This window comes from Drosophila innubila, chromosome X (genome assembly GCF_004354385.1).
Source record: "Drosophila innubila isolate TH190305 chromosome X, UK_Dinn_1.0, whole genome shotgun sequence".
NCBI lineage: Eukaryota > Metazoa > Arthropoda > Insecta > Diptera > Drosophilidae > Drosophila > Drosophila innubila.
In genome coordinates, this window is record NC_047626.1 from 24,488,509 (window position 1) to 24,499,944 (window position 11,436).

The 11,436-nt window shown below is 30.0% G+C and overlaps 1 protein-coding gene across 1 annotated transcript in view; it reads left to right on the forward strand.

Annotated features, from left to right (window-relative positions):
* LOC117794205 (sex determination protein fruitless) overlaps positions 1-3,697 on the forward strand; it is a 175,586-nt gene extending 171,889 nt beyond the window's left edge. The window contains exons 9-10 of the mRNA XM_034634750.1: positions 1,383-1,843; positions 2,283-3,697. Of these exons, the coding sequence (XP_034490641.1) occupies positions 1,383-1,843; positions 2,283-2,556 (735 nt within the window). The 3' untranslated portion in view covers positions 2,557-3,697. The remainder of the gene's footprint in view (positions 1-1,382; positions 1,844-2,282) is intronic.
* The last annotated feature ends 7,739 nt before the right edge of the window (positions 3,698-11,436 follow it).

Sequence of the window (11,436 nt, forward strand, 5' to 3'; positions counted from 1 at the left end):
TCAAGAACATTACACGCCAATTGCTGCAGGGCTTAGACTATCTGCACTTCTGTAACATAATTCACACGGACATCAAGCCGGAGAATATATTGTATATTAATGGCAACGATTCTCTTGATAATGTGCGCATCAAAATTGCCGACTTGGGGAATGCTTGTTATGAGCACAACCACATTAGCACGGAAATACAAACGCCTTCCTATCGTTCCCCGGAGGCTATTCTGAAAGCTGGCTATGACACATCCGCGGACATCTGGAGTGCTGCTTGCGTGATCTTCGAGCTGGCCACAGGAGAATATCTGTTTAATGTGAAACATGACGATTGTAACATCCGGGATATGCTTCACTTAGCTGCCATAATTGAGCTTTTGAGTCCAATACCGCATCGTTTAATATCGAGGGGCAGGAAATCTTCAAAAATGTTTGACGAGTTCGGAAAGCTGCTTTACATTGACAAAATACATTCCAATAGCATATTGAATGTGCTACTAAATCGCTACTCCTGGTCTTTGACCGATGCACAGGATTTTGCTGCATTTCTAGAATACATGCTGGAATTGGATCCGGCCAATCGACCGACAGCTGCCGAGTGTCTTCAGCATCCTTGGCTTATCTAAACTCAAGTTACTTGCATGGAGAAACCAAACAACAAAATGTTTGATGTAAATGAGATTTTTTTTTTTTTTTTTTTATTTATTTATTAAGTGTAGAACCTGTACAACATAAAATGTACCTTAACAACACATGGATGGAACATTAAAAAATAGACCAAACCTCATAGTTCAGTATGAGGATTCTTTTATGTAAATGAGATAAAACAAAAATCATACAATGTGCTTATGGCTAAAGTTTGGATTTGCTTCTGTCTTGTAATTGAATGAATTTGTAATAAAGGATACGGTTATTGTTGCCTTATCTTTGGCAAATAAAACATTTTTTTAATTTAGCTTACGATTTTTTTAAACTCCTTATATATTTTAAAAAGTTCTGAGCAGAATTTTATATTTATACTTATATTTAGCTTAGTTGAGAGACCAACCTACTGAGCTTAGTGTATCCAGTAGTCTGCTTTTTTTTTTAAAATTATTTCCTATAGATAATCTTGGAATATTCATCTCCATGGGTGAAAAATAGATTGAAATCTATTGTATATACTATTTTTTCAGCTTCAGAAAACTTAACCTCTTTCGCCGAAAAATTTATTAATTTATAAAGTTCTATATAAAAATTCAACTAGACTAAAATTTTGACTATTACTATTAAATAGTTCTTAAAAATAGCGCCACTACGGGTGGGAAATTGTACTTTCAATGACTTTGGAGTCTTTAAGCTTTTTTTAAGAGTACTCCTTGATCTATGTCACATTTCTGTGTATGTTGCAGTCACGCCTGTTGAACAGCGCACACCACTTGGAAACGGATCCCTCCTATCATCACCATCAACACCACCAACAACAACACCAACATCAACAGCAACAACACCATCATCATCACCATCCACAACAGCAGCAGTCGCAGCAATCGCAACAACAGGGACAGCAACAACAGTTGCCACCGCATTTGGGGCATATCTCACTGCCAATGGCCAGCGCTGCGGCAGGCTCATCATCGGCTGCGGCAGCTGCTGCGGCAGCCGCTGCGGCAGCCGGTTGCAACTCGAGTGCCAGCACCGGCAACGCAAGCACTGCCAACTCCGGTGGCGGCATCAGTTCACTCAGCTCTCTCACATCGCTGATTAACGCAGAGCGCATACCCAACGAGCAGTTCCTCGGCCTCAATCCGCAGGAGGCTTCCATACTCAATTTCTTGCGTGTCGATGCCGCTGAGCGACAGCGTGACAAGCGGTAAGTGGTTCAATGAACTGGTTCAATATTCGATATGAATATGTAAAGCAATTGGCAGAGAAGTCTACTGTTCGATAAAGCAAGCTAGTTCCTTGTAGCTCAATGCACTCGTAATTCAATTTCTATAAAATTAATCAGTTCAACTGAATCACTAAGCAATCACTTAATGATTGAATCAAACAAACAAGTTTTACATAATTCAAAACTGTAAAATGTAAGTTGGAATTAGTAGACAAAAAATAAAATATATTTGTTTCGCAACTTTTTGCAATTATGTGAACTAGTTCATAATATTTCAAGTCTCTTCTGCTTTCAATTGTTGACATACAAACATAAAAAAAAAAACAACTATGTCTGAGCCAAAGTTGTTCTAATGAATTATTTAAATACTTTAAAATTGAATTTTCATTTAAATATCTAAACGCAACTTTCTTCGTAGACCCGCCACCTCACGCTTCGCTTGTCCCTTTTGCGGCAAATGCGTGCGCTCCAAGGAGAACCTCAAGTTGCATGTGCGCAAACACACCGGAGAACGTCCGTTCGTCTGTCTGTTCTGCGGACGGGCCTTTGGTGGCAAATCGGATCTGACACGCCATCTGAGGATCCACACCGGTGAACGGCCATACCACTGCGAGTCGTGTGGCAAGTGCTTCGCAAGGGCGGACTATCTCTCCAAGCATTTGACCACACACATTCACAATGCGCCGCGCTGAGATGAGGCGCGTAGGAGACGGCTCCTACGCAGATAAGCCAATAACCTCAAATAACCATACACACACATATACATAAACTACACAACACTAGACTACACAACACTACACAAGAAAAAAGCAAAACACCCAAGAGGCATAAATTACAGGAAACATATGGAAATTTATGTATAGATCTATTATTACTAACTTTATTATTAGGATTTACAATGTGAGCAACACTCAATTGTGTAAATATTAATTTTTTTTTTTATCGAATTTTTTGAGTTGTGAGCGGGACGAAAGGTGCTGAGGTACAGTCAGCACTAAGAGCCAGCCATAGAGCAAAGTGTTTTAGCAGGGTTTAAAAAAAATATTTCTTTTAATAATTTGTAAAACCAAAAAAAAAAGAAAACTATTAATGAAAAGTTAGAAACAAACATTGGCAACTATTAGCACGGGTATTAATGTGTTTAAGATTTAAAGCTAAAGCATTGTAATTAGTAGACAAATCCTTTTTTATTTCAATTATTGTATGGTTAAATGAAAGTTTTTTGAATTGCATTGGTTCTGGCAGCTGCGAGGCAAAAACACAAGCAAACAAACTACAAACTGCAATATAAAAATAGTCTGTTCTTTTTTATTGAAAGGAGAAGAATTGAGAAAGAAATCACAAAGTACCGTAATCTGCCGTTTACACAATAGATGAATAATATTACAAATAATACAAATAATTCTACATTTATTTCGTTAAACGAAAATGCTGACAATTAGCAACCAATATAGCTAAAAGAATTTTTTTTTAGCAATAATTATTTAAACACACACACTTGCATACAGAATACATACAAAAAGGGAAACGAAAATCAAAAATATAAGGAAAACCACAGAGGCAAGAGACAAATGTAAACTAAACTAAATCAACTTACATTGTGAACAATACATACAAATACTTATGTAACTAACTGTAATTATGTTTTAACCGTATGTGCTAGCTAAAAGCAAACAGACAACAAAACAATACAAAAGATAACTAATTTTTATTATTAATATTATTATTATTTATAAATCAAAACAAATCAAATCAAAAATCAGCAAAGCAAACAGAATGAGGCAAACCACTTTAACTTGGGGAGGGGAAAGTAACGGTGAAGAGGGGAGGGGAAAAAAACCGGGGGTACATATAGAATTGAAGGAGAGGAAAGCTAGAGTTACAAATAATATTTACTTATGTATGTGCAACCACCGTCAATAGTTTTATTATAAACAATAACAACAACAAACAAACAAACAATTATATACAAGCAAATAGGAAAAACAATAACTAATTACAATAGAAATAATTAAGCATACGTTTTTTTACAAAACTACAACTATTACAACTACAACTACAACAACACAAACTAACTGTGATTCCAGCAACAACAAAATATAATAACAATTAACAATACTTACAATTTTAAAAAAGAAAACGATGTAAACAAAAACAATAGCAAAGCTAAACCAATTAACAGCAAATACAAAAAAAAAAAACAATAGGCAAATTAAGCGGCATTTTGAGAACACACACATGCACAGGCACTTCTCAGAGTGTAGCTGTATTAGTGAGCTCTCAAAGTGCCGCAAGTAACGAAACGTGCAATTTAAACAATAAAACTTAAAGACTTCTGATTTTGATACGCCTAAAGCAGCTTCATTTGTTATTGCTCATTTCCGAAAGTTGCAACAAGTTACCACCAAATAAAACGCACACACAAATCACATGCCACATGAGACAAAAAAACAAAAACAAAAAATAAAAAACCAACTAACAAACTTTGAACCAAGAACATCGAATTAAATTGTAAATGTAGTTTCAACAAAATGAGGCAAAAACAAAACAAAAATCAAAAATGAAAAAAACAAAACAAAACAAAAAGATCTATGAGAAGAAATATACATAGTATATACAAACATACATATATATAATAACGTTTCCATATTTTTTTTGTATACTTATAAATGTCCTTAACCTTAAAGTGAATACTTAAAACAAAAAAAAAATATTTGCCGTACCAAAAAACTAAACTAAATAAAAGTGAAAATTAACGTAAATAAACAAATTAAAATATCGTAATGCAGAAAAGGAGAAGAACAAAATCAAAACACACACATTAAGTAAAAGTGGTAAAGGAAAAGTAAAATAAAGAGAAAAACTTTCACTGTGCCAAAAAGTTTAAAGTACCTCATAATTTAAATAAATATTAAAAACGAAGAAACAAAGAAAATACCGCAGCACGAGACAGAAACAGAAACTTGCCCACAGTAGTAAAAATTGAAAGTGGTCATGGATTAAATAAAAATAAAAGATAAAATAATATTAACAAGTTATAAACAATACTTGCAATTGCCAGTAGAAGCCATCGCAACATGCATAAGACGTTCATAGATCGAATCCCTCAATGAAAAGTCAGTCAAAAAGCAAAAGCTTATAGTATATCGAATGACAAATAGTACACGTATAGAAGCTACATAATTATAATTTACCATCCAGTTGCAATAGTAGAACCATCTAAGAATCAATTATTTTTTTAAATGATCTTTGGTCAGAATTGTATATAAGGATGCTTTAGGATTAGCTTGAGATTTCCCCCAATAAACACTTAAATTTAAGCTCTCATCTCTCTCAAAACAAAAACATTTTTTTTTAAACTTAACATTTCTGCCGATTAATTTGTTTCTCAAACAGCAAATAGTGTTCAATTGTAGTAGAATTTTGTGATAGCTTAACAAGAATTATATATATTTCATTCACATTAGCTAACCATTTTATATATTTCTTCAACAACAGATGAAAAGACAAATCACAACTATTTGTTTTTCACATACAATACTTGTTTTAACTATTAAGTTTTGCCTTTAAAATCGAACTTTAATGATATACTTATTAAACAATGATCAGGGCCTCTAGAAAATGTTATAGTTTTAATAATATTTTAATAATAGCTATTTTATTAATTAATTCATATTTTTTAATCAAGATATCTTTTATTTTTTGACTCGATTTTATTATATACTTCCCGCACGTTTCTGATTCTTATGTTCATTTATTTACGTATTAAAAACCAACAACCACAAATGCTACTGCAACATTAAAAAACAACACTGCCTTTTTATGAAGCACAAAAAACACAGAGCGAAAAAAAAATTATCAAATTGTCTAACTACTATTTTTAAAGATATTTATTAAATTAAATTTATTATTATTTTTTTTATTTTTAAACATCACAATTGCAAAAACGTTTTGATCTTTCATTATTACTATAACACTTATTTTACTTTGCTCAAGCTGTTTTTTTTTTTTTTAAATATTATTCAAAATAATATGTGTAATTACTTTAATAATCGACAACAACAACAACATGCTGTGAGCTATGTATGTGAATTTTGATTTTTTGTGACAATTATTATATATTTAATATTATTATTTTTAGTATTTATTAATAAAGTTTTTTGCATTGAATATCTGGATATTGTTTTTTTGGTGTTAAACATTATTATTATTTATTTATCAGGAATCTGAGGAGCATCTATAGTTATGGAACCGCCTAAAAGTAGGTGTAATTAAGTTTTGTTCGTAGTGAAAAATGCGCCTTAAAAGAATTTAGCAAGTTAAGGTAATAAGAAAAATTTTAAAAATAAAAGATTCCATTTTGGCTTAGGGCAACATAAATTAACAAAAACGTAGGTAAGCAACAAAGCAATATTAACAAATTTATAATAATAATAAAAAAATAACAAAATTAAGTAATCTTTTCCCATTCGATGTGTGCAACTGCTAAGCTAATGGAATTTAATTACCACATAAATGTTGATAAATTAACATAACTATGATCATAAATAGCATGAAAACATTACAAAAATTTATGAAATAAACTTTTTTTTAATCCACAAAACGTGGGTAGTACGTAAAGGGAGAATAGAAGAAGATGATATAAAAACTCATTTGTAAGTCATGCAAAACTATGAAAAAACCAACATATTGGAGGGATTCAAGACTCTTATTTCATATATATACTTACATACATGCATACATACATATAATTATATGTATATAATAAGATTTACCATATATATATTTACATAATATATGTATGTTTTTTTTGTTTTTTTTTCTATGTAAAACTCAAAACAAGGCATAGACAAAATGCAGGAAATACGTGTAACAAAAATATTACAAAATCCAACAACGAAACTTTTGGCATTAAAATTAATGCATTTTTAAACCATATTTATTTATATATACATAGAGTTAGACAAATACGCAGAAACACTACACACACAGACACTCTCGAAAAAATTAATAAAAAAAATGTGAAAAATACAAAAAATATTATACATAGAATATATCTATATACAGATACATAAATGTACATGTGGTTTTCGGTGTCTACATATATATAAATATATATATATATATATATATAGATATACAACATATACATATATATTATATATATACATAGCATATTTTGAAACAAATTATGAATGTTGTTCATTTGAGTAACTAACGAAAAGAACCCAACAAGGCAAACAAATAATGAAAACCCAAAGGTATTCCCCCCATAAGCATCAACAACATGATACGATATACATACATATAAGGCACGCTCCATAGTTTCCGAATTCAGTGCTATGAAAGAAGTTTAGATGTTATGGCTAGATACTATGGATCAGAAGGTTTCGAGATTGATGAAATTGTTCGAGTTAGTTCTTTAGTCAAATCATGTCTGAATCCAATTACTAAACTTTCTTTTAAGCAACTACAGCGGATACTTTGGACGTGTCGGAAACTTTTCAAAAAGGAAAAAAGTAAAAGAAACATAACAAAACTACGTTTTCATGAAATTAAGACAATTTCGAGGTTTCACTTAAATAAAGTTATAAAAAAAAGAAACATTTAAAAAAATAATAAATATAAATAAAGTAAAATGTTTATAAATATTCTCTGTATTGTCGTAGATGTTATTTTAAGTAAAATTGTTCAGTTTTTAATTTAAATTTTCATTATTCTTCATTTAATGTGTTAAGAAAAATTTTCAATTGTCTAATATGAAAAAAAAATTTATCGTTAACAGCAACTAACTCATGTACATATATATTATATAAACCATTTAACAACAAACAAACAGAAAATGCAAAAAAACTAAGCATTATAAACATAAAATGTAGTACATGCAATATATTTTTCGGTGTTAGGCGTCTTTTTGAGATTTTTACAGAAAATACAAACATAAAAGTAAACACATATAAAAAATTAAAAGAAAAGTAAATTAAACTATTTCATTGTTGATGTTGTGAGCTAAAAAAAATTAAATTATAACTGTATTTTTTCTCCTTCTCTCTCAAAGTCTCTCACCTAAGCTCTACAATTAAACTGTCGTGTCTCTTAAATATTTATAGAGTTTTACATACATAGTTAAGTACACCTATACGCATACACAAGTGTGCATACTATAAGTGTGTAAGTGCAGTTCGCGATGCTGAACTGAACTTCCGATGAGACAGAAAATGTTTCAAAAATTTTTTTATACTAACTCTTAAACAATTCAGTGTCTACAAATACGCAAAACAAAAAAAAAACCAAAAAGATAAAGAAAAAATGCAATTTTAGATGAAATTCAAATGTTTAAATGTAAAAAAAAAAATTACAGAAGCAAAACAAATAAATAAACAGATGCAAGTAAACAATTATAGTAGAGCTGAGACAATTGAAGTGATGGACAAAAAGGCAAGGAAATGAAAGAAAGGGAACGATAGAATGAATGAAGAATACATGCAAGATAAAAAAACTAGCAATAATTCTGAAATGACCTCAATCAAATATTTTTTAAATTTTATATATTTTAGTCGTGCAGCAAAACAGAGCAAACGTCTTAAATAGAAACGTACTGTAAATAGAAGTTTAAAAAGTAATCAAATAGAAGAAATGAAGAATAACATACAAAACGAAATAGCAAAACCAAAGACAAAAAAAAAACAAAACCACAAAATGTTACCACATTAAAATGTCTCTCGAACGAACGAAGTAAGAATGTGATATTTTTCTAAGGTGTATTACATACATACATACAAACCAAAAAAAAACCAAAAAAAAAACAAAAATACTAAAAAAAAAACCAAAAATGGAATTAAATACAAAATACAAAGAACTTTTTACTGAAAACAATACATCATGAGTAATAGCAAAAACAAAAAGGAAAATTAAAAAAATTTGAAAAAAAAAATGCTAACAAATTCATAATTTGATAGACATGCATAAATAGAACAAAGGCAATAGAGACTGATTTTTAAACAGAATGATAAATACAACTGAGTTAAGTGCAGAATGAAATTCCCATTCCCAACAAATACCTATACAAACCATAATAATAATACAACAAATTAACTAATTAAATAATACGTTTATTTTTATTAGCCCTGTCCAAAGCAAAGATTTTTCTTTAATTTTCTGTCCTTTTTTGAAGTGCACTTTCAACTAAAAACAAACCTGTTTAAGGATTCTTACGAAATTTGTATCGAAAGTGGAATTCGGAACATAGCTTTTATATATTGTTCTACCCAAATGTATTTACTTGACATTATAATGATCTTTGGTCAGGGTTTTGATAACAAACAAACACTTTTTTTCGTACACTTTCCATAAGTTTTCAGAATTGATTTGTTAGCAGAATGCGAGTGAGAACCACAGTTGAGGTTATGTTTGATCGAAGAGTATGCAAAGTATTTAAAAATGTAACAAGAAAAAATAATGGAACCAAAAGGAACGCATTGCGTGGATTAGATTTAGATTGAATGACTTAGAAGCAATGATAGTTTAAGCCAAGTCTGGTATGCATAACTGATACTTATACAGAAAGAAAAGGAGTAGGAGAATGATAGAGCGAGAGCGAGAGAGAGAGGTAGAGAATTAGTGAGTAGATTGAGTCTGGAAATAGAGCGATATATAAGGCATAGCAAATGTCTCTATGTTGTGCATTTTGCACAGAGTTGTAATTATTTTTGTGATAAAATCCGAAGCGCAATTTTTTTCCAACTGTATGGTAGGTAAGTGTAACAGAAAGTGTATTTGATTCGAATTGAGAAATGCATATTAAATGGCACACAAAATGTCTGTAAATAGTTGGACGTTGTTTATGCATCAATCCGAAATGAGATTGTGGAATTGGGAAGTGGTAAATAGTAGAGGGGATGGTGATGGAAAATGGGAAGCACATTGCCAGCGTTTGTTATGAAGGTGCTAAGAACAAAGACGTAATTGAAAATGTGATACAGTTTTTTCCTTAGTCTACAACTTATGTATTTATTAAACCAGATATGGAATGGAGCAGTGTCGACTGGATAGATTACAAATTGAAAGTTTTCATTTTGGACCAGCTATTGGAAGAGGAAGAGGAACAGGAGTAGGAAAGAGAAGAGCGAAAGCGAAGGGCGGCAGCGTTCATTTCTAACGCAAATGTTAAACTTGTTTTTAGGTCTTTTGGTTCCAATTAGTAAACTTAGTTATGGCCGTTTGTTTATGGGCAGCCAAAGAACTGGAAAATCAAATTCGAGCAAACTTAATACACAGCAAAATTAATAGCATACAAAGTAATACACAAGCATTACAAGAACAATACAACAGGAATCACAGCCAGAAACCGAGAACAAAAAAAAAAACCACAAAAAATATTGTAAAAAATTTACACTTTAGGAAAATCTCTAAATTTTAAGCTTTCGGTGTTTTTAAACAACATAAAAATTTAAACACAATAACAACAAAAAAAAAAAAAACAAAACAAAGATTAGTGAAAGAAAACCAAAATTTATATATATATATATATTTCGATATTTAAAACTTAATACGAAATGAGCAAAAGCATTGGAAAAATTAAATAAAGAAAACAAAATTAAGAAACTTTTGAGCAAAATCTTGGTGTTTTAAAATTAAGCGCATGGAAAATTAATAACACTAAATGATAACACATTTATTTAAATAATGAATATAATAATTTAAGCAAACAGACGTAAACCAAAAACAAAAACCTCTTTCACTTTCGTGTCTTTGACTTAAAACCAAAAGCAAAAACAAAAAAAATACAAAAACCAACATATTAAGCATATTTTTAAAATGTAATTTAGCACAAAATAAAAAGAAAGAAAAACACAATTTTTAAACTACCAAATTATTGATGTGTATTTAATATATGAATGAAAAACAAAACAAACAAATCAAATTAAAACCAAAAGCAGAACAAAAATCAAAATGAAATTTAATGAAACTTAAATAATTGTTTTGATTATTAAACTATTATTTCGTTTTTTGATTTGGTTTCAATCGTCTTACGAAACATTTACAAAACTACGAAATGCAATGCCTGCCAAAGAATTAATGTTTTTAATGCAACAAAAACAAAAGAAAACAAATGTACTTATATGCAACACAAAACCAAACAACAACAACAACAAAAAGTTCAATAAAGCCGTTCCAAACAAGAAACAAACGACAAACAAAGACAAAAACGAAAACGAAAAATCAAACAGAACTATTTACTTGTTTAGAGATTTTTTGCGTTTCCTTATATACAAAATGTAAAAGAAAAGAGAAATAATAACAAAAAAATACATGTAACTTAACTGCAAGAAATGTAGCTTACATTTTGCAATTTAAAATCTGAACAAAACCCAAAAACTGAATAAATATTTGTCGTGAAACAAGTGAAATTATTTGTATTAAACTAATAAAGTCAAATGTTTATTGGTTTAATTAAAAAAAACACCACAATTTTTATGCATTACATTAAAAAAAAGCCACAAAAATAATAAAAAAAAAAAAACAAACAAATAAACTACATTACAAAAAACAACAAATCCTTTTAATCAATA